Source organism: Brassica rapa, chromosome A05 (assembly GCF_000309985.2).
Source record: "Brassica rapa cultivar Chiifu-401-42 chromosome A05, CAAS_Brap_v3.01, whole genome shotgun sequence".
Taxonomy (NCBI): domain Eukaryota; kingdom Viridiplantae; phylum Streptophyta; class Magnoliopsida; order Brassicales; family Brassicaceae; genus Brassica; species Brassica rapa.
This window is the reverse complement of record NC_024799.2, coordinates 5,075,768-5,103,519: the sequence shown is the minus strand read 5'-3', so window position 1 is coordinate 5,103,519 and position 27,752 is coordinate 5,075,768. Positions and strand designations below refer to the sequence as shown.

At 34.0% G+C, this 27,752-nt stretch overlaps 3 protein-coding genes and 1 long non-coding RNA gene across 6 annotated transcripts; 3 read left to right on the top strand and 1 right to left on the bottom strand.

Annotated features, from left to right (window-relative positions):
* The first annotated feature begins 1,185 nt into the window (after positions 1-1,185).
* Positions 1,186-14,511, top strand: LOC103867339 (protein MOR1). 3 transcript variants are annotated; one of them, XM_009145393.3, is made up of 52 exons: positions 1,191-1,521; positions 1,631-1,736; positions 1,815-1,938; positions 2,603-2,682; positions 2,770-2,947; positions 3,235-3,299; positions 3,522-3,604; positions 3,699-3,784; positions 3,939-4,052; positions 4,328-4,447; positions 4,612-4,714; positions 4,880-5,016; positions 5,278-5,343; positions 5,466-5,580; positions 5,685-5,716; positions 5,935-6,006; positions 6,226-6,330; positions 6,438-6,543; positions 6,710-6,822; positions 6,928-7,015; positions 7,141-7,241; positions 7,321-7,428; positions 7,545-7,650; positions 7,736-7,815; positions 7,888-8,031; positions 8,136-8,211; positions 8,317-8,441; positions 8,533-8,643; positions 8,728-8,877; positions 8,975-9,049; positions 9,121-9,199; positions 9,285-9,388; positions 9,462-9,563; positions 9,651-9,725; positions 9,802-9,897; positions 9,988-10,089; positions 10,186-10,287; positions 10,403-10,585; positions 10,657-10,768; positions 10,962-11,038; positions 11,119-11,198; positions 11,466-11,528; positions 11,613-11,739; positions 11,912-12,034; positions 12,116-12,193; positions 12,307-12,465; positions 12,551-12,709; positions 12,840-12,937; positions 13,057-13,213; positions 13,335-13,547; positions 13,634-13,705; positions 13,792-14,511. In XM_009145393.3, exons 1-52 carry the CDS (start codon positions 1,362-1,364, stop codon positions 14,239-14,241), a joined length of 5,940 nt encoding a protein of 1,979 aa, XP_009143641.2. In that variant the 5' UTR covers positions 1,191-1,361; the 3' UTR covers positions 14,242-14,511. The 3 variants fall into 3 exon arrangements, 2 of the variants coding, with proteins under 2 accessions (XP_009143641.2, XP_009143640.2); XM_009145392.3 differs by having other exon boundaries at positions 5,679-5,716; XR_632634.3 differs by lacking the exons at positions 13,335-13,547; positions 13,634-13,705; positions 13,792-14,511 and having other exon boundaries at positions 1,186-1,521; positions 5,679-5,716; positions 12,551-12,632; positions 13,057-13,218.
* A 243-nt stretch (positions 14,512-14,754) lies between these two features.
* On the top strand, positions 14,755-15,839 carry LOC103867338 (ubiquitin-NEDD8-like protein RUB2). Its single transcript, XM_009145391.3, has 3 exons — positions 14,755-15,023; positions 15,215-15,474; positions 15,562-15,839. Exons 1-3 carry the CDS (start codon positions 14,931-14,933, stop codon positions 15,683-15,685), a joined length of 477 nt encoding a protein of 158 aa, XP_009143639.1. The 5' UTR covers positions 14,755-14,930; the 3' UTR covers positions 15,686-15,839.
* LOC117134055 lies at positions 15,660-18,785 on the bottom strand. The gene is made up of 2 exons (XR_004458165.1): positions 18,432-18,785; positions 15,660-18,360 (listed from the first exon to the last, which is right to left on the bottom strand). It is a non-coding gene; the product is annotated as an uncharacterized LOC117134055 (long non-coding RNA).
* Positions 18,786-20,866: 2,081 nt separating this feature from the next.
* On the top strand, positions 20,867-26,480 carry LOC103867337 (protein trichome birefringence-like 43). Its single transcript, XM_009145390.2, has 5 exons — positions 20,867-21,554; positions 21,799-21,973; positions 22,080-22,255; positions 22,345-22,503; positions 22,736-26,480. Exons 1-5 carry the CDS (start codon positions 21,274-21,276, stop codon positions 23,037-23,039), a joined length of 1,095 nt encoding a protein of 364 aa, XP_009143638.1. The 5' UTR covers positions 20,867-21,273; the 3' UTR covers positions 23,040-26,480.
* The last annotated feature ends 1,272 nt before the right edge of the window (positions 26,481-27,752 follow it).

The window sequence follows — 27,752 nt, the reverse complement described above, 5'->3', positions numbered from 1 at the left end:
GATTATAATTAAAATAAATATTTAATTTATAATGAAAATTAATTTGTCATTAATAGCTTTAATTAATTATAAAATTTAAAAATTTCTAGTAACATAGTTTGTAAATAATAAATGAAATAAATGTTAGTTATGTACTATTATATTTTGTATATAATCATTTTAGATAAAATATTGTTTTTTGTTTCAAAATAAACAAAAGGAAAATATATTGTTGTAAAAAAAATTGACATATGTTAATTAATTTTATTTTTGTATAAAAAATTATATAGTTTAAGATGTTTTATCAATGAATGATAAATTTATTTAAATGATTTTTTTTGAAGTAGGTTAATCTACCAATTTGATATATTTTTAATATTAAGTTCATAGAACACTTATTTTAATACAATATAAATTATAATCATAAATTTATAAAATAATATTATTTTTATTTCACGGTACAAGTTTAATTAACATTAATTATAATAATTTTATATTTTTAATTACGAAATTAATTAATGCATTATATTTTTAAAGTATTATTAAAATTTAATATAAATAACTAAATAAGTTACATTTTAATTAAATGGATAAAAAATAGGACCATAAATTAATAGATTAGATGATAAAATAAAAAGTTAAGAGTAACTCAGATTTTGAATCTTTGGATTTTGAATTTTAAACCCAAATCTATCAAATTCATAATACTTAATTTTCAATATTTTAATTATTAGTACTTATAAATTGTTGAGCGAATATCACATCATTTTAATACAATTTAATAGCATTTAATGATTAATGATCCAATGATATATAATCATATTTAATTTTCTAAAATGCTATGGCAAAATTATTTTCTAAAATGTCTTATAAATTTCTATAACATATTCTAATCGATGAACTATTACACAATTTAGATTAATAAGAAATAAGATTTATAAACCAACAAACCCTCTTCAACTTAAAGTACAAATTTTCTTTTGAAACCAAAAGTACAAATTTATTTTCTTGTAATAAATAAAAAATTTAAATCAGTGCGGCAAAAATAGGAAAAATTTGTTTTCGGTGGTGGCCTAAAATAGTTTTAAAAGGCCCATATTTCCACGTGGAAAGAAAACACTCGTTAAGAAGATTCGAACTAGTCGCGCGTGGTTCACTTTCAATATCTAGTCGCGTGAAATATTTTGATAAAAAAATCACACCGCCGATTTAAACGTAGAAACCAAAACTCCTCTCTCTCTCTTGACGGCACGAACAAGACGAGCAACGAAAAAAATTTGAAAAGAGAGAGAAAAAATCTAACGGAGACGATACGAAGACGTCTGGTACATAGATCGATAACATCGGCGGAGATTTGATTGATTGATTGATTTTGTGAGAAAATGGCGGAGGACGAGAAGATATTGAAGGAAGCGAAGAAGCTTCCATGGGAGGATCGCCTCGCGCACAAGAACTGGAAAGTTAGGAACGAGGCCAACGTCGACCTAGCTTCCGTCTGCGATTCTATCACCGATCCTAAGGACCCTCGCCTCCGCGATTTCGGTGAGTTAGGGTTTTTGATTTTTCGAGGCTCAGATCTGACTGTGGCGGTGTGTCTCGCTGCGGATCTGCGAATGTGAAGTTCGATTTCTGATTTGTTTCTGTTTTGCAGGTCACTTGTTTAGAAAGACGGTGGCGGATTCGAATGCGCCGGTGCAAGAGAAGGCGCTTGATGCTTTGGTTGCGTTTTTGAAGGCAGCGGATGCAGACGCTGGGAGGTATGGTTTCTGAAAAGCGGCAGAGCAAGTGGTTGTTTGGATGTGAATGTTATTTATAGCTTGTTTCTGGTTTTGAAGGTATGCTAAGGAAGTATGTGATGCCATTGCGGCTAAATGTCTCACGGGTCGGCCCAAGACTGTGCAGAAGGCGCAGGATGCTCTCTTGCTTTGGGTGGAATTAGAAGCTGTTGATGTTTTTCTGGTATGCCACTCATTCTTCGTTCTGAAAGGTCTATCTAGTTACATAGGGGTTCACCATCTAGTCAACAAGCATTGCTTGCTATAGATTGACGATGCTGGTGTATTGAAAACTAGATAGGTGAGCTGACATAGAAATGATAGTGCTTTATGACCCAGAATGCAACCATGTGGCTCTGTTGCCCAGTTCTGTGTTGTGCTAGGTTCTAGTGTGACGGAATAAGAAAGGAGCATTTTCCAAAATTATGGCTGACATATTGTCTTCAGCTTTCTGTATTTAAGGTCAAGAAACGGAATCTTATGTGGTCTGTTCCACTAATTAGCCTTTCCAGTTTTGAGTTTTTGTTACTGTGTCTCGATCTGTTTAGGGTCATCTCTCCCACAATCATAGTTTTTTTCTGTAGGAAGAATAGATCTGGATACCTTCTTCAGTGTTGTCTTGAAGATGCCTACTAAAGTGTTTTGTTCTAAATATTATTTCGTGCAGCATTTTTAAATTTTTGGCCCGAGTATTAATTAAGATCCCGGTTAAGGCGATAACTCCACTTAATATGCATCGTTTCCGTCATTTTGATTTTTTCAAATGTCAAGAAGATATTTTCTGGGAGTTGTGTCGTATCAGGAGAACATCGTACGTATACAAGTTAACATATTTGGCATGATTGTAGGATACATTGGAGAAAGCTATAAAGAATAAAGTTGCAAAGGCTGTGGTACCTGCAGTAGACGTTATGTTTCTTGCTATCAGGTCTGTTTTCAAGTTCTAGTTAGTTTTATGCACTGGTTCTTTATATCTTTGATCTGAAATAACACACTAGTTATTTTTCTATTTTAGTGAGTTTGGATCGAAGATTATTCCACCCAAAAGGATTTTAAAAATGCTTCCTGAACTTTTCGATCATCAAGATCAGAATGTCCGTGCATCTGCCAAAGGGGTGACTATTGAGCTATGCCGTTGGATTGGAAAAGACCCTGTAAAATCTATTTTGTTTGAGAAAATGAGGGATACAATGGTAAGATTTATGTTGATCTGTACGTTTGCAGCTTAGCCGTTTCGCCAAGATGATATGAACTGGATTAAAATTGCTTTTGTTTGTGGAGTTGGAAACTGAAATATGAGTTTCTAGTCAGAACATATAGAAGATAGTTTACAAATCAGAACAACACCCTTGGCTGAAAATCTGTTTATGCTTGAAATTTTTACTTGCGATTGCCTTCTTAGAGTTATGCAAAAAATGTTTGTAAACTATAATCTTTGTAAAATCTTCCTTTATATTCGATTTTATTGTTATTATGTAAGAAAAAAGAGCTGGAGGCTGAGCTTGCCAATGTTTCAGGGGGTGCTAAGCCTTCTCGAAAGATAAGGTAACTACCACATACTAGATCCAGTTTTATCTTCATGAAGCTTATGATTTGTGAATGTTTTCAATTTGCTTTGTAAAGTTTCTGGATAATTAAATTCTTATACATGAGTCTTATTCGATTCATGATCACTTTGTTCGCCTCGTGAATTTTGTTAGTTCAAGAAGCTACTAGCATGATTATTGAAAAGCTGGAATTAAAATATTTATGTATTTGGCTTTCAAGATCTGAACAAGATAAAGAGCCAGAGGCAGAAGCTAGTTCTGATGTGGTTGGTAATGGGCCCACTGAAGAACCTGTTGCTGATGGTATGTAGCTTGTACTTCAATGAATTGTTTCTTCATTAAGTAATTTTGAGAAAGCTGCTAACGTTAATTCTTTTTATCGACCCATTACGATCAGCGCCCCAGGAAATAGATGAGTACGATCTTATGGATCCTGTGGATATTTTGACTCCTTTGGAAAAGTCTGGGTTCTGGGAAGGAGTGGTGAGTGGTGGATTCTTAATGCCACATTGTCATATTTTATGCTCCATTTCTTGCGATGGTTCTCTATTGAAAGAAGTTTCTATGAGATACTACTCACTTTGCATTTTTGATTGCATGTCACACGTTACATAAATTACGTTTGCCTCTCTTTTAGAAAAAAACAAAGTGGTTAGAACGCAAGGAGGCTGTTGCAGAGCTAACAAAGCTTGCTTCGACGAAAAAGATAGCTCCCGGTGATTTTTCAGAAATTTGTCGGACCTTAAAGAAGGTAAACTTTCCACAATAAGAACTTTAGGCGCCATTATTTGTTATTTTTGTATTATAAATCTTTGTATGTTTTAGCTCCCTTGCTGTATTATCTGATTGGTGATGATGCATTCTGCAAACATAGTGCTTATTGATTAATCTGTAGTTTGAAGTTCATGGCAAAATGTTTGCTGATCACAGTTTTAGTGTGTAGATGCTGCTGTATTTCGAGGTTTATTACTGCTCACCTATTTATACGTGCGATTTGATAGTATTTGTAATTAACTATAATCGCAGCTTATCACCGATGTGAACTTAGCTGTTGCAGTGGAAGCTATTCAGGCCATTGGAAATCTTGCACGTGGATTAAGAACACATTTCTCCGCTAGTTCACGGTTCATGCTACCTGTTTTACTTGTGAGTCTTGTAGAATCGTTTATCCAAAATTATTATCACTGGAAGATTGATTCAGTCTTTGGAGTATAAATATTCTTTCCTCAGATAAAATTGGGCTTAGGTTTCTGACTGGGTTTTAGTCCATCATTTGATCTTAAACTTGGTGGCTTTTTGTTCCTTAACAGGAAAAATTGAAAGAGAAAAAGCCAACAGTCGCAGAGGCACTTACACAAACATTACAAGCAATGTACAAAGCTGGATGTTTAAATCTTGTTGACATTATAGAAGGCAAGGGTCATTTTTATCTTGGATTACATTATGAAGCTCTATTGATTTGCTTATGATTATCTTGTGTTGAGATACTTATATTGTTATTCAGACGTTTGGCGACCGATTTGTTTAAACATTTCTATATTTCATCAGTTTTTAAATTAATTTTGCTCTCCTTTGCAGATGTAAAGACCGCAGTGAAAAACAAAGTGCCGCTTGTGCGTTCTTTAACTTTAAATTGGTTGACTTTCTGCCTTGAAACAAGTAACAAGGCTCTTATTCTAAAGGCGCACAAAGAATATGTCCCATTATGTATGGAGGTTAGTATTTTTGTGCCTAATGGCTCCTAAATTCACTTTCAGTTAACAGAAGCATGGTACTGTTAGATAATAGCAAAAAGTTGCTCAATCATGCAAGCATGGTTATATGCAACAGCCTAGTGATGAAAGGACAAATAACGTGAGAAATGTTGCAGTATTAGTGCGGCTGAATTTTGATCGCTGTTACCACTTCTCCGTCGAAAAATGATATATTATTTGAACTTATACTTTATTGAATGCCTGGAATTCGTAATGATGTAGTGTCTCAATGATGGAACTCCTGATGTGAGGGATGCATCATTTTCGGCTTTGGCTGCAATAGCGAAGGTATAAATATTATATTGTGGATGAACAGCAACCTATTCTCTTTATCGTCAGAATATGTGGATAAGTGACTCTTGTACTTCACGTATTTCTATTCCTTATATGTTATCTTTTGGTTATGTTAGTCTGTAGGTATGAGACCTTTGGAAAAGTCGTTGGAAAAACTTGATGATGTTAGAAGAAAGAAACTTTCAGAAATGATTGCAAGCTCTGGTGGTGAATCAGCTAGTACAAGCTCAGGTATGTAGACTTCTATTCCACACAGCTGTTAAGCTGAACAACAAGTTTTGCATGTGGTTTACTTCCCATTCTAATTGGATGTTGTTTTCTTATAAAAGTCACAGTTCAGTCTTCAGTTGGGGGCACGGCCACCGTGGTAAGTTCCTATTCAGATCTCCAGTGTTACTTCGCACTTAGTTCTGTAAATACTTCTTATTTTTTCCTTATGATGGGAGAAGGGTAAGCCAAGCCATCTCGGATGTTGAGAGATGGGATGTTTGACCCAGTTAGTACTAAATGCCATCCTGTTTTTCAGAGATGAGTTTATGTCTTATATCCGTTCACGTAGTTATGCCACTTCAACAATTTATGCAGAACTCAGAAGCACCCGTTGTAAGGAAATCAGCAGCAAGCATGCTGAGCGGGAAAAGACCTGCTCTTTCTGCTGTGAGTTTCTTCTTACATTCTTTTTTTTGTTTTGCTGTTACGGTTTCACCTTGCAATTTTCTGGGGGTTTCAGTTACAATACTTTTCTTTTCCTCAATTCCACCATGACTTGAAAGTTAACCCCCTGGTCAACAACATAATGAAAAGGGACTTGATGAGAGATTTGTTTTACTTTGTTGTCTAAATACATGTGCTCCCATTAAATGCTGATTTTTATAGCCTGCGAGCAAGAAGGCTGGGACTGCCAAAACAGGTGGAAGCAAAAAAGATGCTGCTGTACGGAATGAAAGTTCAAAATCTGTTGAACCTCCTGAAGATGTTGAGGTATATATTAGTTAGTATACTTATAAAATTAGATTCTTCTTTACAAAACCTGTTATGACAGTGACTCTTGAAGATGCTAACATCTAATTCTTCTTTTTCAATTTTAGCCTGCTGAGATGGGTCTTGAAGAAATTGAAAACAGATTAGGTTCTCTTGTAAAAACAGAAACTATTTCTCAGTTGAAGAGCTCTGTATGGAAAGAAAGACTTGAAGGTTTGTTGAATGTCTTGAGGACTCCTTTATTTAGTTCTATGTTTTTTCTTTTATTTTGAGTTTTGCTCGAGTGATTAAACTCGTTTTTACTACACATAAGATAAATCGTTTATTGGTTTGTAAGTATTTGCCAGTTTGGTGATTTTTTCATAACTTTGCCGCGCAGCAACTTTGTCTTTGAAAGAAGAGATCGAAGGACTTCAAGAACTAGACAAGTCGGTGGAGATCTTGGTTCGGTTGTTATGTGCAGTTCCTGGTTGGAATGATAAAAATGTGCAGGTGTACTTTCAACTCCATCTCAAATCTTTTTATTTGTACGTCTTAGAATTGTTCCCCTAACATAATTCTGAGAAGTTCACATGAGCATATTACTTGGAAATGCAGGTTCAACAACAGGTCATTGAAATTATTACCTACATATCTTCGACTGCGGCAAAGTTTCCTAAGAAGTGTGTCGTACTTTGCATTACGGGTAAGTGTCATATAACGAAAAAGCTAATTTCATTTGATGATTGCTATACTCTGAGGGCAGTTCTGTTATTATCTGAAGTATTAGTTCGTAGCTCATTTGCCTGAGTTTTCTCTACTAATTCGCAGGCGCTAGTGAACGAGTTGCAGATATAAAGACACGAGCCTCTGCTATGAAGTGTCTTACTGCTTTCTGCGAAGCAGTTGGTCCTGGATTTGTTTTTGAGAGGGTAGGTGCTGCTTTGATCAATGTTCTTTGGCTTACAGATTAATTAGAACAGAATGATAATTATGGTATTTTGCTTGTAGCTTTACAAAATCATGAACGGGCACAAGAACCCCAAGGTTCTTAGTGAAGGCTTGTTATGGATGGTTTCGGCAGTTGATGACTTTGGCGTCTCACTTTTGAAACTTAAGGTTTTGAATTTTTTATAACTTGAAGTTTCTAGCTCCCAATTTCTGGGTTAGTTTAACTGCAGTATCTAGGTTATTTTCTTACTTGACAAAGGAATATTTTTTTGTCTATTTGACAGGACTTAATAGATTTTTGTAAGGATGTTGGGTTGCAATCTAGTACAGCTGCCACCAGAAATGCTACAATCAAACTTTTGGGTGCTTTACACAAGTTTGTTGGTCCAGGTAGCTACAAATTCCTGTTGTGTTGCATTTGATAGAAGAACGTCTCCTGATAACCAAAATAAACTGTGTTTTTTTCTGTCTGCAGACATTAAAGGGTTTCTTAATGATGTCAAACCTGCATTAATCAGTGCACTTGACACCGAGTATGAGAAAAACCCTTTTGAGGTACATTTGTGTGGATTGCCTTGATTGGTCGAATTCTTGTTTTTCGTGCTGTTCTTATATTCTGTTCATCAGGGAACTGTGGCTCCAAAAAGAGTTGTTAAGACGTCAGTTTCAACATCAACCTCTGGTGGAGGGTTGGATAGTTTACCTAGAGAAGATATCAGTAGCAAGATTACCCCTGAACTTATTAAGGGCTTTGAGAGTCCTGATTGGAAGGTGAGCTACGAATTCGAATTTTCTTTTAGTACCTACCTAACAATTCTTTTGTAGAATTTATATTAAACGCTAGACATGAAAATGAGTATTTTAAACTTCTGTAGATGCGTTTGGAGTCAATCGAAGCTGTTAATAAAATTCTGGAAGAGGCTAATAAACGCATCCAGCCAACTGGAACTGGTATGAAGTCAAGATTTTTTTCGCATTATCGTTGTTTTTTGTCACTCCAAAATTACTCATGAGTTATTGTTGTTGTCTACACCATTTTCATTTCACGTTCAATAGGAGAATTATTTGGTGGTCTACGAGGACGATTGTTGGATAGTAACAAAAATCTTGTTATGCAAACATTGACTACCATTGGAGGTGTTGCATCAGCTATGGGACCAACTGTCGAGAAGGCGAGCAAGGTTGGTGAATGTCAAGCACTGAAAATATTTTATAACCTGTAACATATCCCTGCCTACCAGTGTTACCAAATGCTTGAGTGATCTGTTTCAGGGAATTCTATCAGATGTCTTGAAATGTCTCGGTGACAACAAGAAGCACATGAGGGAATGCACCTTGGCTGCTCTGGATTTGTGGCTTGGTGCTGTGCATCTCGACAAAATGGTTTGCGATCATCTTACTTTAGGCATGTATTCTGGTTGTAAATGTAATTTCGTCAACTAACAAATTTTTGCTCTGTTAATGCAGATTCCATACATTATAATAGCACTAACAGATGGGAAAATGGGAGCAGAAGGACGTAAAGATCTTTTTGATTGGTTGACAAAACAACTTGCTGGACTAAGTGACTTTGTGGATGCTATACATTTACTGAAACCTGCAAGCACCGCAATGACGGTAACTCATCGACTGTCATAACTCCTTATAAGCTTTAACCAGTGTTATGTCTTTTTGTAATAATTTCAGTCTGTTATGCTTGTGTGAATGTTTCCAGGACAAATCCGCAGATGTGCGAAAAGCAGCCGAAGGATGCATTTCTGAGATCGTAAGAGTCAGTGGACAAGAAACGGTAGGTATACTTAGATTAGCTTGTTCTATTCATAGCCTAAATTATGATTTGTTCTGTGCATTTTTCCTCAGCTTGAAAAGAATATCAAAAATATCCAAGGCCCAGCATTAGCGCTTGTGCTTGAAAAAGTAAGACCAGGATTTGTTCAAGGTACTTGTCCATGACCTGTTGTCGAATCAACATGTTTTCTCCTCTTCGTTCTCGTTTTTGTTCATGCGAACGATGTTGTTTTCAGAACCATTTGAATCATCAAAAGCTACGGCGGGACCAGTGTCGAAAGGTGTTTCCAAGGTCTCAAAATCGACTGCTAATGGTACCTTGAAGCAAGGAAACAGATATGTAAGTTTCTGCATCTGAACATATTTTTCTGTATTCAGCTCGTAACGTCTGACTGGTTTTTGTGTTTATGAAGAGAGCCTTACCAACAAAGGGTTCAAGACCTGATCAAATCACGTCTGTCCATGATATAGCTATCCAGTCACAGTCTTTGCTAAATACTAAGGACTCTAATAAGGTGAAATGAGTTTTGCAACGGTGTAAGATTTTCCCACATGTTTTATTTAGGATGACACAAATATTGGTATTTGTGTTTAATCTGCAGGAGGACAGGGAGAGGCTGGTGGTTCGTAGAATTAAATTTGAGGAGCTGCGGCCAGAACAGATTCAGGATCTTGAGGTCTGTTTGCCGGAGGGATTAATTTTCTTCTGCCTTTTGATCGTGTTATATAACTAATGTTGGGTGGTTGGTGCAGAATGATATGATGAAATATTTTAGGGAAGACTTGCAAAAACGATTGATGAGTCCAGACTTTAAGAAACAAGTAGATGGGCTGGATATCCTACAGAAGGTAGTTAAATGCATATATCTTGAGTCTTATTCATCTGCTAGATTTTCTTATTTATCTTTTATTAATGTTTGTTTTTTCCTCTCACTGCAGGCGCTTCCATCTCTTTCGAAGGATATTATAGAAGTACTAGATATACTTCTTCGGTGGTTTGTGTTGCAATTATGTAAATCCAACACAACTTGTCTGCTAAAGGTAATTTGTCATTGTTTCTTTTGTTATTCTAGTTGCAATTTGTCACTGTTTTTAATGCATTACTAATGGAATTACATTTACTCTGGGTAAGAATAGGTTCTTGAGGTTCTTCCAGAACTCTTCAACACATTGAAGGATGAGGAATACTGCTTGACAGAAGCGGAAGCTGCTATATTTCTGCCTTGTTTGGCAGAGAAGGTTAGGCATCTTATATTAAGCTAGTTTCTATTGGTGTTGGCTAGTTTATTATAATCCATTTCCTTGTGCTTCAATGTCTTTATATTTAATTCCTGTCCTTGGTGGCTTGGTGCAGTTGGGGCATAACATTGAAAAAGTAAGAGAAAAAATGCGTGAGCTGATGAAGCAGATTATCCAGGCATATTCTGTAGCAAAGACATATCCCTATATTTTGGAAGGTTTACGTTCCAAAAACAACCGTACAAGGATAGAGTGCACTGATCTTATCGGATATCTACTCGAGACTTGTGGAACTGAGGTAGTAGCGAGACTTGACAAATTATGTGACATCTCTCTCCCGTTTGAATTCTAATTTGTCTTCGTATGCAGATAAGTGGACTACTGAAGTACTTGAATATGGTTGCAAGCTTGACAGCAGAAAGAGATGGTGAACTCAGAAAAGCTGCTTTGAACACCATGGCTACGGGTTATAAGATTCTCGGTAGGGCATGAAGCGATAGTGTATTTTTTTCAACACGATGATTAGTGCACAATTTTACATCTCATACTCTGTTCTTTTTGTTCGTGTATGTTTCATAAACATCTAGAATGAAAATCATGATTCTGAAATTTTTTACCCATGTCCTTGAGATTTTTTTTTGCATTGTTTCTCATTGTTTGGCTTGTTGTTGTAGGTGATGATATCTGGCGATATGTTGGGAAGCTTACAGATGCTCAAAAGAGTATGCTTGATGATAGATTTAAGTGGAAAGTAAGCCCCAAATGCGAACTATTTTGTCTGCTTCCATGTTTTGTTTGTGAGTTGTGTTTTCATCGTTTTGCCTGCATCAGGTCAAGGAAATGGAGAAAAGAAGAGAAGGGAGACCTGGGGATGCACGAGCAGCACTAAGGCGTTCTGTTAGAGATAATGGGTGCGTAAATTTGTTGAAGTTTTAGTTTAACCTCGCGTTGCATTGCCTTTGTAGCATTAAGGCGGTCTTGTCGGCTTATTCGTCCTCAACATTACCGATAAGCTGAAAGTGGAGGCTATAAACATATTCTTATAAATGCAAATCCTAATGTTGCATTTAGAGTCGCAAAAGTATTTCAGTGTTTTGTTTTTTTAGTAGCCAGAGACAGAAAGGATTTTACGAAGTGTTTAGTTTCTCTGTTATTTATGACTTTCTGTTTGTGTCCAGACCTGAAGTGGCAGAACAAAGTGGCGATCTTTCTCAAACAGTCCCTGGTCCTTTATTTCCAAGGTAATTCTTTCAACTGGTATCTGAAAGTTCTTTCAACATATATAGATTTCTGTTGTTCGTAAACTTAATCTTTTTCCTGCCCAGGCAAAACTATGGTATTTCTGAACAAATTCCGGAGAGGAACCCAGTACCTCGGACAATCGCTGGAGTTAATGGACCGGCAGACTGGAATGAGGCTTTGGACATCATTATGTTTGGCTCTCCGGAGCAGGTATATAGCGTGTCTGGGCTGATTTTAATATCAATGATTGGTTTGTTATGGAATATCTTATTCAGTTTAGGGAACATTGCTTTATACATCGTAGCAGTTTTTTTTAGTCACTAACAGGACATCATCCAAGTGTTGGTTTGGTCTTTTATTTTCGTTTTTCTTTATGTGGCAGTCGGTTGAAGGGATGAAAGTTGTGTGTCATGAGTTGGCACAGGCTTCTAATGATCCAGAAGAGAGTGCAATTGATGAACTTGTGAAGGATTCAGATGGGCTTGTTTCATGCTTGGCAAATAAGGTTTGCCTGACAAATTTTCTTTTACACTTCCATTTGTCATGCAGATTAACCACGATTCATATATATTTATTTTTTTGCTAGGTTGCCAAGACATTTGATGTCAGCTTAATGGGAGCTTCATCGAGGTCTTGCAAATATGTTTTGAACACACTTATGCAGGTAACAGCATAAGTGAATTGATTTTTTAAAGTGATGCTACTTTTCTTCATTAGCTTTCTAGCCACTGAGGTTTGTTTATGAAGCTCACTACTCACAAGTATGTAATACTGCAGACATTCCAAAATAAAAAACTTGCGCATGCTGTCAAAGAAGGGACTCTAGAAAGCCTTATAACAGAGCTCTTGCTTTGGCTTCTGGATGAAAGAGTTCCACGCATGGAAGATGGCAGCCAGCTTCTGAAAGCTCTGAATGTTTTGATGCTTAAAATCCTGGTTAGATATTCCTCCCAATGCTAAGGGTTTTCTTCCTATGTGACGATGAAGTTCTCTGATGTTCTCTTTTTACTATTTAATTCAGGATAATGCAGATCGGACGTCATCGTTTGTGGTCCTTATTAGCTTGCTACGTCCTCTAGATCCATCTAGATGGCCTTCACCTGGTACGGCTGAAGTTTATGCTGTCCGGAATCAGAAATTCTCTGATTTGGTAGTTAAATGCCTTATTAAACTTACAAAGGTAAAATTTCCATTAAAGGTATTTTTGGACAATCTTAGTCTGAAATTAGATGGTTCCAAAGCAATCGGCCAAAAGATATGCATCATATAGTTTGGTATTATATATCTGATAATTACTTGTCTATGTTCAGCTTCTCCAAAGCACAATATATGAAGTTGAACTTGATCGACTTCTTCAGAGCATCCATGTATATCTGCAAGAGCTGGGAATGGAGGAGATACGTAGGAGGTACATCTCCTTAAATGCGCACTTAAATGTTTTGCAAATCTTAGTCTGATTATTGTGTGGAGGTTTTCTTACACAACCTTATCAACTCTTTTTTATTTCTCTGTTTATCCAATGAGAAGAGCTGGAGCAGATGATAAACCTCTGAGGATGGTGAAAACTGTTCTACATGAACTTGTTAAGCTCCGGGGAGCTGCAATAAAGGGTCACTTGTCTCTTGTCCCTATTGACATGAGGCCACAACCCATCATTCTCGCTTATATCGATCTGAACCTTGAGGTAAAATCTCAGCCTTACGCTTCCTGTTCAAAGTCCTTGTTAAATGTGCTGAAGCGATGTTTTCTCACCGAGCACATCCTGACGATAGTAATTATTTAAATGCTTTCGTTTCTTCGTACAGACTTTAGCTGCAGCAAGAATGTTAACTTCAACAGGGCCTGTGGGCCAAAACCATTGGACAGATTCAACAGCTAACACTCCCTCACCTCCTCCTAACTCTGCTGATGTTCAGTTGAAGCAAGAGCTTGGGGCGATTTTCAAGAAAATCGGCGATAAACAAACTTCCACCATTGGTCTTTACGATCTCTACCACATCACTAAGTCATATCCAAAGGTAATTGATATGGCCTTTCAAGTGTTTGTCCTTCTGCTCATCAACATACGAATTGCATAGATGCGAACTCATGTCAATGCTTGTAGGTTGATATCTTTTCCCAACTTCAAAATGCAAGCGAAGCATTTCGTACTTACATCAGAGACGGGTTGGCTCAGGTCTGTAACAAATCTCCTAATAGCTTGGACAAGCACAAGCTCGAGGTGTTTTGTTGTGTATTGAAGATTTGAATTCGGTTTTGTAGGTGGAGAAGAATGCAGCTGCGGGAAGAACGCCTTCAAGCCTACCGTTGTCGACTCCTCCCCCTTCTTCCTTAGCCCTTCCATCTCCCGACATCCCTTCCTTAGACGTGAAGCCTCTGATGAACCCTAAATCTGATTCATACACTGACGAGATCCGAGGCAGTAATATCAATCCAGGGACGCTAGATGCAATCAGAGAAAGGATGAGGACCATGCAACTGGCTACATCAGGAAGCCTAGAGTCAGTAAGCAAACCGCTGATGCCAACAAACGATAACAACATACCAGTGGACGAACAGAACATTCCACCGAGCCAAATGGGAGAAGAGGCTCCACACGCACACCCACACCCACACCCACAGCAAGTGGTTCTGCCAATGGATGAGAAAGCATTGTCGGGTCTGCAGGCACGAATGGAGAGGCTCAAAGGTGGCTCACTCGAACATATGTAGAAGAAGTCTTAAGTGCTTGGGAGTCATTTTTGTTACTTTGTCTCATCTATTAATGCTAGTGATAGTAGTAAAGTACCTTTTTCCATATACATATATATATATTTATGGGGAAGATGATGGTATTGGGGCCAAAAGATTCCATCGAGTTTAGTATAGTGGTGAGAAATGATGCATGTGTGGGGTATAAGATTCTTTTAAGATGAGGCGATGTATGATTCTTTCTTCCTATGTTTACAAATTATATTTTCATGTGAGTGATTGTTTTGATGATCTTTTGCTAGCAGCTATCCCCTAACATGAAGTTCTAGCAAATTGATGATATTTTCTCCTGAAAATCTCTCTATTGGGGCGTTAAACTTGCACCTGAGAGCTGTACAAACTATTTGATCTACAATAGATTCAGATTTTGACAATCTAGTATTGTATCAAATCAAAATGTTACTGTGGTATTATGAGGATGAAGGAAAAGGTGGAAAGAAAGCTGATAAAAGTATAATAATAATAAACATAACTGGGCCTTCAGAATAACAAAGGCTTGGCGTAGCCTTAACGCTTAACCAGAGACCGACTAAAGTGAATCTATATATATATATGTTTCACGATCACGCAGACCCGCTCGAGAGATAAATTAGACTAAAGGAGGAGACGAAGATTTGTAACACTCAGGGCAAAAAGAAAGAGAGAGAGAGATGCAGATCTTCGTGAAAACCCTCACCGGAAAAACGATAACCCTAGAGGTTGAGAGCAGCGACACCATCGACAATGTCAAAGCCAAAATCCAGGTTTCAATTTAGGGTTTCTTAGTTCGTTTTCAATTACGAAGCTCTTGCTTTCTTGAATCGATCTGAGTTATTCGATTCGAATTGCTTGAGAATTAAACCACTAAAGATCAACAGTATTCATCTTAGATTCTGCGTGGAAGAGTAGTACTGTGTATTGAAGCTAACCTCTGCATATGTTAACTTTGAGACAGGACAAAGAAGGTATTCCACCAGACCAACAAAGGCTCATCTTCGCCGGTAAGCAGCTTGAAGACGGCCGAACCCTAGCCGATTACAACATCCAGAAAGAGTCTACTCTTCATCTCGTCTTGAGGCTCCGTGGTGGTACCATGATCAAGGTCAAGACCCTCACTGGCAAAGAAATCGAGATTGACATCGAACCAACTGACACCATTGATCGTATCAAGGAACGTGTCGAAGAGAAAGAAGGCATCCCTCCTGTCCAACAAAGGTCTATAAAAATCACTTCTTTTGATTGCATATGTTGTTGTCATGTGTTTCTTGTTGGATTCTAACTCTTTGAAGTGTTTGTTTGCAGGCTTATCTATGCGGGAAAACAGCTTGCTGATGACAAGACGGCCAAAGATTACAACATAGAGGGTGGCTCTGTTCTTCATCTGGTTCTTGCTCTTAGGGGTGGTGGTTGTGTTCTTGCTCTCTGATTGTGTTTGAAATCAAAACATGTATCTCTTTTTTTTTCTATCTATTTTACTCCTATGGTGGTGGAAATTGGAATATTATCATGTTTTCTCTGATTCTGTTTGGACTTCATATGAACCCTCATTTTGATATGATGATATTGGCTTGTTGGTTATATTGTCTTCTGGATAATTCATCTTTCATAGAATAAATAACACATCTATTATCTGTGAAATAATTTATGGACTACACAAAACAAAAGAAAATTCGCATGAAATATATTTTTAACTTTGGACTATCACATCCGAAAAGCATCGGCCTCTCATAGTTTTCTCTAGGACTGGGAAAAAAACTTGAATCTTAAGAACCAAATCCGATCCGAAAATCCGAAAAAGTAGTACTGAATTGAAATTGATTAAATATTTGAATGAGTCCAAAATATTAGTATTTGAAAAACCGAATCTGATCCAAATATAACCGAATGTATCTGAAATTGATTTATATACCTAAATATATTAATTATTTTTAGATTTAATAAATATTAAAAAAATATCCAAAATATAGACACTTTTAAATTGTCCGAACCACTTCAAAATATATACAACAATTAAATATCTAAAATAGCTAAAATATACTCAAAATACTTAAAATTTTTCTATTGATTCTCTATTCAAATATTCAAACCAAACTAAATAAATTTTGTTTATAGATTTTGAGAGTATATAATGAATTTTAAAATTTTAAAATTAATTTAAAAACCCGAACCGAATCCACAAAGATTCAAAGCGAACCCAAACCAAAATTTAAAAATACCCGAATGGAGCTGAAATCCGTAACTCCAAAAACCCAAAATTCGAATATACCCGAACCAAATTTGGATTGATACCTGAATGCCCACGCTATTTCTCTATAATAAGTAGCGATAAAGACCGACCTGAAACACAGTCGTTAATAAGTAGATATACGGGGATAGGTGCTCATACAAGCAAAGAAGACTGTGATCCACATAGATGTAGGTGATCATACAAACAAAGAAGACTTTGATCCATATAGGGATGGGAATTGGACGGCGGGTGAGACTTTGGTGCTCATAAGTTTAGAAGACTTGGCTTATCGCGTATGACTGTAAAATATGATCACTCAAATTAAACTTTTTTTTGATTAATAGGTATCTCAGTTCTATGGGAAGATCTAGATTACTCTTCAAAAACATATGCAATCTATAGATAAACTTTTGTGCAGGTATTCAAATGAATCGAAAGCGAAGACCTATATCGTGTGGATGTTTAAGAACAATTTGACTTAAGTTTACGCAGTAGATAGATCTAACAAAAATCGGGATAGCTTGACCGGGCCGGTTCAAAACCCGCAAAGTCCGTCAATATTTAGACCCGCAAAATCATATTATGGCCAAAGTAAAAACAAACAATATTTAAATAATGAAATGCAAATGAGAATTAAGTATTTAAGAACAAACTTGTGTTACGTTCCATACTTTATATTTTCGACAAAATATGCTCTAAATTATTTTTGTTGAACCACTCTAAAATATCATCTAAAACCATGAGCTTTAAGTTTGTAACTTTTCAGCTAAGAAACTCTATCTAAACACTTTAAAATCACTTGAAAACTTTAAGGGGATGTATTCAATCTAAAGTTTAAGGTGATTGATCTTTTAATGAGGTTTCAGATGATTTTAATAAACTACAGAGTTTAAGGTGATTTTTGTTAAACCACTCTAGAATATCAATTAAAACCCATGAGATTTGATTTTTATTTTTTTAACTAAGAAACTTCATCCAAACACTCTTAAATCACTTAAAACTCCACAATTTAAAATATTTTCAATAACATTAAGTTTTAAAGTACATTAAAAACTCTGTAAATTAATAATGTTGGGACTATGATATTTTTTTAATTTATAGTTATTATTTTACAAAAAAAATTATTTTCTGGCTTTTGTAAAATTTTAGAATATAATTGATTTTATTGTATATACACTAATTAAAATTTTGAAATTGACTTTCACGTTATTATTATTGTATTATCCAGTATATATAAAATATATTTTATAAAATTTAAATGTGGTTTAGATATAATTTTACTAGATATAAGCAAAATATATTGAAATGTTAAGAAAATATAGAGATAATTATATTGTGAAATAAAGCAACTAATAAAATTTTTGGTTTGTACTTACATAAAATGTATATATACAAAAATTATTAATTTATGATTTCAATAGAACTATATATTTACATAATATTTTCTAAAATATTATTATCTTATTATTTTATCGTTTCTGTCATATTTTGAATCGCCTAACTCAGGACCGAAGAAATTTATTAATTTATCGAGTATTAATTTATAAAATTTCTACTGTGCTTTATAAAATATCAAATTAAATAACAGTGTATATTAAATTAGTTTTTAAAATTCATATTTGAATAAAAGTGAATTTATTATTTTAATACAAATCACCTCAAACTTTCATTTGAATACACCCCCTAAGATCCACAACTTCAAATATTTTAATAACAGTAGATTTCAAAATACTTTATGAAGTATCAAATTCAAAAACAATAAATTTTATATGAATTTTTAAAATTCATATGTGAATAATAATATAATTTTAGATTTTTTATTTTAATACAGATCACCTAACTCTCAATAAAATACAAGGTTATTAATTACTAACCTTGTAAATTATTTGATGTAGAATTTGGACTGGAGTACTCTCAATAAAATACAAGGTTATTAATTACTAACATTGTAAATTATTTGATGTAGAATTTGGACTGGACTACACACATACATTTTTTTGTAATTATATATGTTATAGATCTGTAGCTGTAAAAAATAAATAAATAAAAAGAAAAATATTTCTACAACTATATTTGTTCCCCTACATGTTAAAATTAAAGATTTAGCAGATTTCTGTAGTTAAGCTTTTATTATTGTTTGAAAAATTAATATAAAACATAATTAATAATTTAAAGGTTGTAAATAAAAATTAAGATGTAATATGAATGGTTTTGTTTGATTTCTGTTATGAAACTTATATTTTTCACTTCTTCATTGAAACTTAAACGTTTTTAAGATACATGGAAAAATAAACATAAAACATCCTACTATATAAAAGGGACTAAATTCAAGGTTTTTGAGACTATCCACCTCAGCCAAAATATTCTCATCTAAAAAGAATTAAAAATAAATATCATTTAGAAAATAATTAACTAACATACAACTTTTGATATTTCTAGAAATTTCAAATTTGTAACTGCTAATTTATTAATAGAATCATATATCTATATTGAATTATGTTATATTTTAATAGTTAGACTTTAAGGGTAAATAAATTATTAATTTATAATATATATAATTTATAACTTTATATTGTAGTTATAAATAAAGAGAAAATAACCGGGAAGGATAAAGAAGTTCATGTAAAATTATGTAATTAAAATGGTAAAATGGTGAGTATGATGAGGTGAATCTAAGAAAATTTGTTGTACAAATTATGGTGCTTTATTCGTCCACTATAATGATTTAAAATAAAATATATATTCACATAAATAAGTCAATATTTGTTGTTTTTTTTTGGTAAGATGTTAAGATTATTATTTTCTAAAAGGTTACACTGTTGTTTTTAAACAACTTATTACAACAAGGAAACAAAAACAACCAACAACAACTCAAGGTAAAAAAAGCCTTAAGGAAGTCTTATACAAGAAATATAAAAAGAAGTAGAGAAGATGAGAAAGAAGAACTTACCGGGTAAGAGAGGAGACGGTCACGCATCATACGGTCGAAAGAGGCAAGGATGACTGATGAAGGTGAGGAGACATGACTGAAAGTAGAGCTTGATGACTGGAGTAGCATGTGCATCTACGTTGACGCGAGGTTGATTGATCTAGGCTGCAACAGAGTGTAGATCAGCCGGAGGAAAAATCCAAACTTCAGCAGCAAAAGGCTCCCATATTAAGCGAGAGAAAGAGCACTCAAAGAAGAGATGATGGTGAGTCTCTATTTCCAGATTACAAAGGGCGCACGTTCCTGAGACATTTAATCCCCAACGCCTCAAGCGATCCTTGGTTGGCAGTCTTCTCCGCAAAGCCAGCCATGATATAAACGCATTACGTGGAATATGTTCCTTGAACCAAATATTCTTGTGCCAATATGTATTGTTGATAGTGTTTATATTCTTTTCTGACATTAGTATCCATATTTTTTGATAAACTGATCCAAAGAGATTAGTTTGTGGAGCTAACCAAACGAGGATTATAGTGTTTACTTTGGAAAAAGTAATAGGTTGAATGATACATGGCGTGCGTGCCTTTTCACATGGAAATCTACACATATATTAAAATTGTAAGTTTTGAATCATAGAGAAAATATAGTGTATATGACTGAAGTTGGTACATTCTGAAACTAAAGATGGCTGAAATTCTTCTTTGTCAAAATGCATAGATGTGAATCTTATATGAATAGAGTTCTACATTGCTTATAGCAGTGTAATAAACTCCGTGTGTAAAGGAGAAAAAATGTTATATAAGTGAAAACAAAAATTATGATTTTTTTCTTGTGCCTATAGGCTCTTCCCAATTTGAAGAAGAAAGAACATATTGTGTGAAAATCTTTGGCTCGGTCAAATTTTATCCAATTGTTTATAAAACTGCTGTTATCTGATTCATGTAATTTTTCAGTGTTGATTTAAAAGCCCAAAAAACCCATCTATACTGACTTTTTTATATTTTTTCTGTGATTTGAATTTAAAAAGAGATAAAACTTTCGATAAGTTATGTAAACTCAGAACAAGTATTTAGCTTTAGAAAGCATTTACATGTTTCAAACTTATAATATATACATATATAATGTTTAAAATTATGCATATAAAACCTGTGTAAAATGTGTCTGAATATGTTTCTCTTCTTTAATGTGTTAATCGTACTATATATAATATTATTTTAAAATTTCAAAAAGTTTATGTCACTGTCACATACAAAAAATCATCAATAAAAAATATAATTCTCCATCTACAACAAAAAAATGAAAAATTATTAACATATAAATTTAAATTAAGAAAAACTAACATTGGAAAAACAAGAAGTTAATATAAAAGAAAAAAATTAACAAATAATATTATAAATAAAATAAATTTATAAGACACAATCCGCGCGAAGCGCGGAAAAAATCTCTAGTCAATTATAATGAAACAGAAATAGTAATAGTAACAGTAATAGTAATAAAGACCATATCAATTTCCATATAGTTGAAAAAAGAAAACTTCTGTATATTAGTAGACAGATATTAACTTCCATATACATTATTTAAGACCTTTAAATCTCCAGTACTAAATCCAACATAAAATGGAAAGTGACAATTCATTTCCTGTAAATTAACACATCATTTAAGGAAAGAGATATAGAAAATATTTATAATTCAAGAACAAAATCCTAACGTTCCTAATTGTATATATTTCCATATACGTCACACCGAATTTTGATGTATAAAAGAACTAACGCAACTAAGAAAAACAAAATATCTAATTAATCACACAATTCTTCCTCCTCAACAACCCAAAACATTGATAACCTCTGTGAGTTTTGCAATGATGAGAGGTGCTGCTTCGACCGAAGTAGTAGCAGTCATGGTAATGATGCTAGCGGTATTGAACCAATTAGAGAGTGCTGCAGCTAATGATTCATTATCATCAAACAAAAGTTTTTGTAATATTTATAGAGGAAGTTGGGTCTACGACAATTCTTACCCTCTCTATGATTCCAAGTCTTGCCCTTTTATCGAGAGACAGTTTAACTGCAAGTCCAATGGTCGCCCCGACCAAGATTACCTCAAGTATCGTTGGCAACCATCCGGTTGCAATGTCATAAGGTTTTTAATTACTCTTCTTTTATTTTTATACATTTAAGACATTATCGCTACATAAATCTGGTGAGAACGATTTGCGGAGTCATTAGCATTGTCACACATGCATGTGTCTCAGTGTATGTCTAGAATGAAGCAGAATTAGTCATGTCTAATCAACCATAAGGGGACTAAATAAGGATTTTTTTTTCTTTTATTATCGTTCCTAGAAATATTTTAAAGTTGAGAAAAATTATTATTTGACGTGCAGATTCAACGGCTTAGATTTTCTGGAAAGATTGAAAGGGAAGAAACTCATGTTCGTAGGCGACTCACTGAGTCTAAACCAATGGCAGTCTCTCACGTGTTTGCTCCACAACGCCTCACCAAAAGCTAAATTCACCATTACTCGTTCCCCTTCTGGCCTCTCCGTCTTCTCCTTCCCCGTAACGTTCTAACTCCATTATACTGTATATCTTTTTTTACTCACAAGGTATCAGTCCGGTTTAGATTAATTCTGGTTCGGTTTGTATAAATTGCATGCAATTGCAGGCTTACAATGCAACGATTATGTTCTCAAGAAACGCGTTTCTGGTGGATATAGTCGGAGCTCCACCAAAGCGAGTGATGAAGCTCGACTCGATCTCAACCGGTTCGCTGTGGAAAACCGCAGACGTTTTGGTCTTCAACTCTTGGCATTGGTGGCTTCACACCGGCAGAAAGCAACCGTAAATTTTCATTTCATAAACATTTTGTATATCTTCTAGGATCTAGAGATCATTAGTATATAACTAATGTAATTATTTGGGGGGTGCAGATGGGATGCAGTTGAGTATGGAAATGTAACGGTTAGAGACATGGACCGATTAGTGGCGTATGAGAAAGCCATTAGGACTTGGGGTATGTGGATTGACCAAAACATTGATCATTATAAAACTAAAGTGTTTTTCCAAGGTGTCTCTCCTGACCATGCCCGGTAAGTTCCTTCTTCATACATCTCCTTTTCTATTCCATATATACTGGAAATCATCAATGATAATGCTGACATCAACTATAAAGATTAAAGACTTGGATATAATCATATAAGATTAGAATTCTAGACTATGCTTTGCTTATAAAACAGTTATATAAATATACTTTTTAGGATGTTATATAACTATTTTGATAAAGGCTTTGAAATTATATTATTAACATGGCTGATATTACAGGTCAAAGGATTGGTCGAAGCAAGGTGGTAATGGCAGCTGCATTGGAGAAACAAAGCCGGTTATGGGATCAAACTATCCGGCAGGGCCACACCCAGCAGAAATGGTGGTGGAGAAAGTTATCAAGACCATGAAGCATCCGGCGCGGTTAATGGACGTGACATTAATGTCTCAGTTAAGGAAAGACGGTCATCCTTCGGTCTATGGATTCGGTGGTCACAAGAACCCGGATTGTAGCCACTGGTGTCTTGCTGGAGTTCCAGATAGCTGGAACCAGCTACTGTACTCTGAGTTATTTCATTCTTGATTCCTGATGGATATAGAGAGTCTCGAACATAGCTCAATTCATTATTGTACTTTGGTTATTTTGAATGAATTATGGCCCAAGTCATTCCGGCTTATGACATAGTTTTCCGTAGGTACATACAAGCAATCAACAAATAATTAGCAAGGTAACATCTTTAGACGCATTGTATTTTATCTCTTCAAATTTCCATATACATGAGAAATTCTATAAATTAATACTCAATATATTAATAAATAAAATAAATTAATATTTTTTTCCGGAATTGAATCAATTCAAAATATAACACAATTTGACAAAAAAATAATAAGATAATAAATATTTAATTTTTCTTATAAGCCCATGATTCTAATAAAACATAAATTATTAATTACTAGTTTGTATGAAGTTTATATAATATAAATAAATATTATAGTATCTATATTTATTTACAGTGAAATCTATTTCTAATTTTTATTAACATTTTGATGCTATTTTGTCAGATAATATCTAAACCCCATCAAGATTATATATTGTATATTTCAATATAACCAATAATCTAAAATATAAATAAAATAAAAATGAGTTTATTAGCGAATACACAACATCATAAAATTTTGTTCTTTTGTTTGCATAAAATATACACTTAAATATATTAATTTTATCAATATTTTCTTCTTTTTAAATTAATTTTTTATAAATTTATAAATTAATAAATATTAGAATCTCAGAATTATTAATGAATAAAGTTCTCAAAAACTTCATCATATAATAAATATATTTTATTATGAACAAAAATATATATTTTATTAAAAATAAATTTAACACAATATTATACTCACTTACTAAATGATAAATTCCAAAAGAGTACATCTAATTTGTTTGCTAAATAGATAATTGCTTCTCCTTTTTATTTATTTTCTTTAATAGTTGAAAGATTTTGTGAGAACTCTTTGATAATGATGTTTTAGCTACATAATAAGGCACTGTTTGTTTCTGTATTTGATGCAGCATCTAGATGTATCTTGATATTGCATCCGGATGTTTTTTTTATAATTAGTATTTGTATTCAGATACAACATATGGATGTTAAGTTGTTCGTTTTTATCATTTTAACTAATAGTATTTGAATCAAGTAAAGTGGATGAGCTTCAAAAAGGTTGGCTTCACTGCGAAAATTTTGAGAGTCAGCTATATATATGCATATAATTAAAGAATAAAAACAGTGACAAAAAAAAATTAAAAAATTAAAAAAAAAAACGTTTCCATTTTCTATCTTTTTACAGTGTTTGACAGAGATTGTGGTAATCATGTCTTCTTTGAGACAACTAACTTATTACCTTCCCCTTCGCTAACTAATATGAAGATGTCGTCATGAACGTTGCCACTTCCCCAGATCATAATAATAGAGAACTTTAGTGTATCATTACGAAAGTAAAAAATAATTATTTGGAAGCTGTTTCCTGCTATCAAATTTCAAGAGAATTCTCAAAACCTAAGAGAATTATTACGAAAGTGTATCATTTTTTTTTTGTAACACTTGCTCATTAAATTAAAAATGAAAAGGCTTCAGGCCCAAAGTATTTTTAGCCCAAAGATGGGTCAGATACACGAGACGAAAATAGGGAGAGTTTTGCTAATCGATCCGCTTCCACATTCAGCGATCGAGAGAGATGAGAGAAAGATATCTCGACAAACGCAGATGAGATCCTTTGGATATCTTTGACAATACCAAAGATCTCTTTTACCTGCAAGTCGTTGTTGATGGCTCTGATGAGCGTTAGGTTGTCAGAGAAAGCTTTGAGCTTTTGATGCTCAAGTTCCACTGCAGAGAGGAGACCGGATCGGAGCGCAATTGCTTCCGCTACTAGTGGTGAGGTGATCGATTCAAGCGTAGCTGATCCACAAAAGTGTATCATTCTCAAAACAAATTCACGTTTTACTGATGTGCGACTAAAAATACTCGTTACGAGATTCTTGACTGCCTGATTTTCCATACCGAATACATCCATATATCAGTTACATATATATATGAATTTTGGACTAAATGTAATAGTAGTCTTGGTGATTTTTATCTCATCTTTAACCCTAAAACTCCCATGGTGAACTTCAGTAATGCAAAGGAAAATAAAGGGTTTTTCTTTTTGTAAAAGGGCTTTCAGAAATAAAATGTCTAGCGGTTAGGACATTGGACTCTGAATCCAAAATAAAGGTTCGAGAGAAAGTTTCTTGCGATCCATTGTAGTTTTGGCTCGTCGGATATATTCAAGCATATCCTTTTCTAATCTTTGTCCAAAGAGGGAACAAAACATAGCCAATTAAGTTTCCCCATCTTGATTTTAAACCTTTCTCCATCATTTTTGCCAAATCCTGTGTTTATATTATTCGTTATAAAATTCTCTAACGTATATAATATTAGATTTTAACTCTTTACAAAAATTATGAAAAGTTCAGATGAGTTTTTATACCTCAATAATTCTGTTTGGACGTAGGTTGAAAAAAATAACGCCATGGAGACTTTGTTCTTAACTTAGATTTTTTTTCCATATCTGCTGGATTAGTGAAGTTAATTTGATGGTGTAAAATATTATCTCAAACGCGAAAACAATAGGGAAAAAATTATAGTGACTTACCGTATCTTTGATTCAAATATCGTGAAAGGCCAGCTTGCACAATTCCAAAAAGAACATCATTCACCGTCTAATTAAAAATGAGACAATCAAATCAATCCATGAAAAGATTATTTAAAATAAACTATTAAGCAACGTACCATATTCATCGCATTCTTCACCACTTTCACATCATCCAAACTAATAATTAGATGAATAAACTTATTAATGCTAACTGTAGCACCTGGTTTACCCTTAAGAGGTGTTGCTTCGTCTCCAGGAAAGCATACGATTACCATGGATTTAAAAATTTCAATGCAAGTGTGAAACATTAGTCTTACTATAAACCAAAACCAAGTAACCAATGACCAACAAGCATGTGTCGCATTACCAATGACCAACAAGCAAGTAAACAATAAATTTGATAATTTTTTTTAACTACTGATAAAAAAATTTAAAACACATAATTCTTGCAAAAAGAAAACTTTTCCTTCTCTTGCTTTCGTCGCGTAACACGATCGAAAGTAACAAGGGAAGCTCCATAGATGAAAACTACCCTTTCGTACGAAAAACAACAAGATGGTTCGAGGTGACTCTGATTGTTATAGTGACGTTTATGGTGGTTATCGTTGATGACGACAACAACTAATTCTCTGAAAAACCTTACATGGATCGTGAGAAGAACAATATTTTAGGAAATAAGATCTTGTAGAAGATGAAAGATGAGAGATGCAGCTGTTGCATTAGTCTCTCACGTTTAAGGAGATACATATTCACATATATATGTGCACACATTTAGGTTAGAAAAAATAGTGATTTGGTATTGATTTATAATATTAATTAAACCAAAATCGGTTAAGAGAAACCAGTCATTACATATTGGATGAAAGATGTAGATTTGGGTTAAGGTATACATATGTTCGAATGACTTCGGATAGTACTTGTTCATATTTCGGATATACCCAATCGGGTTCGGTATTCAAACTTTTTCAATACAAAACTCATTCGTGTATTTTGCTACTTCGGTCGGGTTTTTCGAGCCGGGTGCGGATTTGTGTTTGGGTATCGGATAAAATGTCCAGTCCTACTTTAGACCGCATAATAAGCATGAATTTAGAGCAAACAAGTGTTACAAACATTTCCTCCTAACAATTATGCTTTGATGAATGCATTTGTAAGGAGTTTTTGTTTAGTTTTCTACTGTTTGAGCTTTATTTTATAACGTTTATTTTTAATTCTTAACTTAAAATGAGAAATCGTAAGTCAAACTTGGTTTTAGTGTTTACGTATTAAAGAAAAAAATTTAAACAGCGGATCAGAAGATATGAGTAAGCTTCTGTATTTTTAGAAAAATTAGAATTTTATTTAACTTGAGCAAAACAAAATTGGGGTCATACCAGTTAGGAGAATAAATACAATTGGGGGGGGGGGGGGGGGGGGGTTGGGGGGGCAGTATATGTGCAGCATTATTTGATAGTTGTCTATCAAAACTAAAATAGGGAAAGTTGAAGCTGTATTTCGTAGTTCGTAAAGCCAAGATCATAACAAAAATTCAATTTATTTAATATCTTTTGGGATAATATTTTACACTTAACTCTCTCTTTTTCAAAAGCAAGGTTTTTGGACTATTTGATTTTTTAAGAACATGTTATTTAATTGAAATTTGTTGTAGTTATTTTAAAATGTGAATTATTTTTTCTAAAGTATGTGCTTTATTTTGATAAAACCAAATATTTTTATTTGATATATCATAATATAGTTAATAGTAATGTGTTAGAAATTAAATCTAAATTCAGGAAGCTTGAGTTCATAGCCGACTCTTTGTTCTATGTAATTCTAATAGTTTATATTGGGCCAAATTAATATTTAATTATAAAATTATAAGAAATTAAGGTCCAAACACATATTGATATAAGGTTTAGGTATGTCATTATGTCTTATTATATCCTCTATTGATATGCAAAATCCACCGTACCAACTCTTTTTAGCGGATAAGAGAAGATCTCAACCTTACTAGTTTTTCGTTCGTGTGATAAAAACACAACATAAACTGCTCTAAACTGTGTAGCAAGATCGGTAAATAAATCAAAACCCTTAACTTATATATTCGTTTTAATGGATACATATT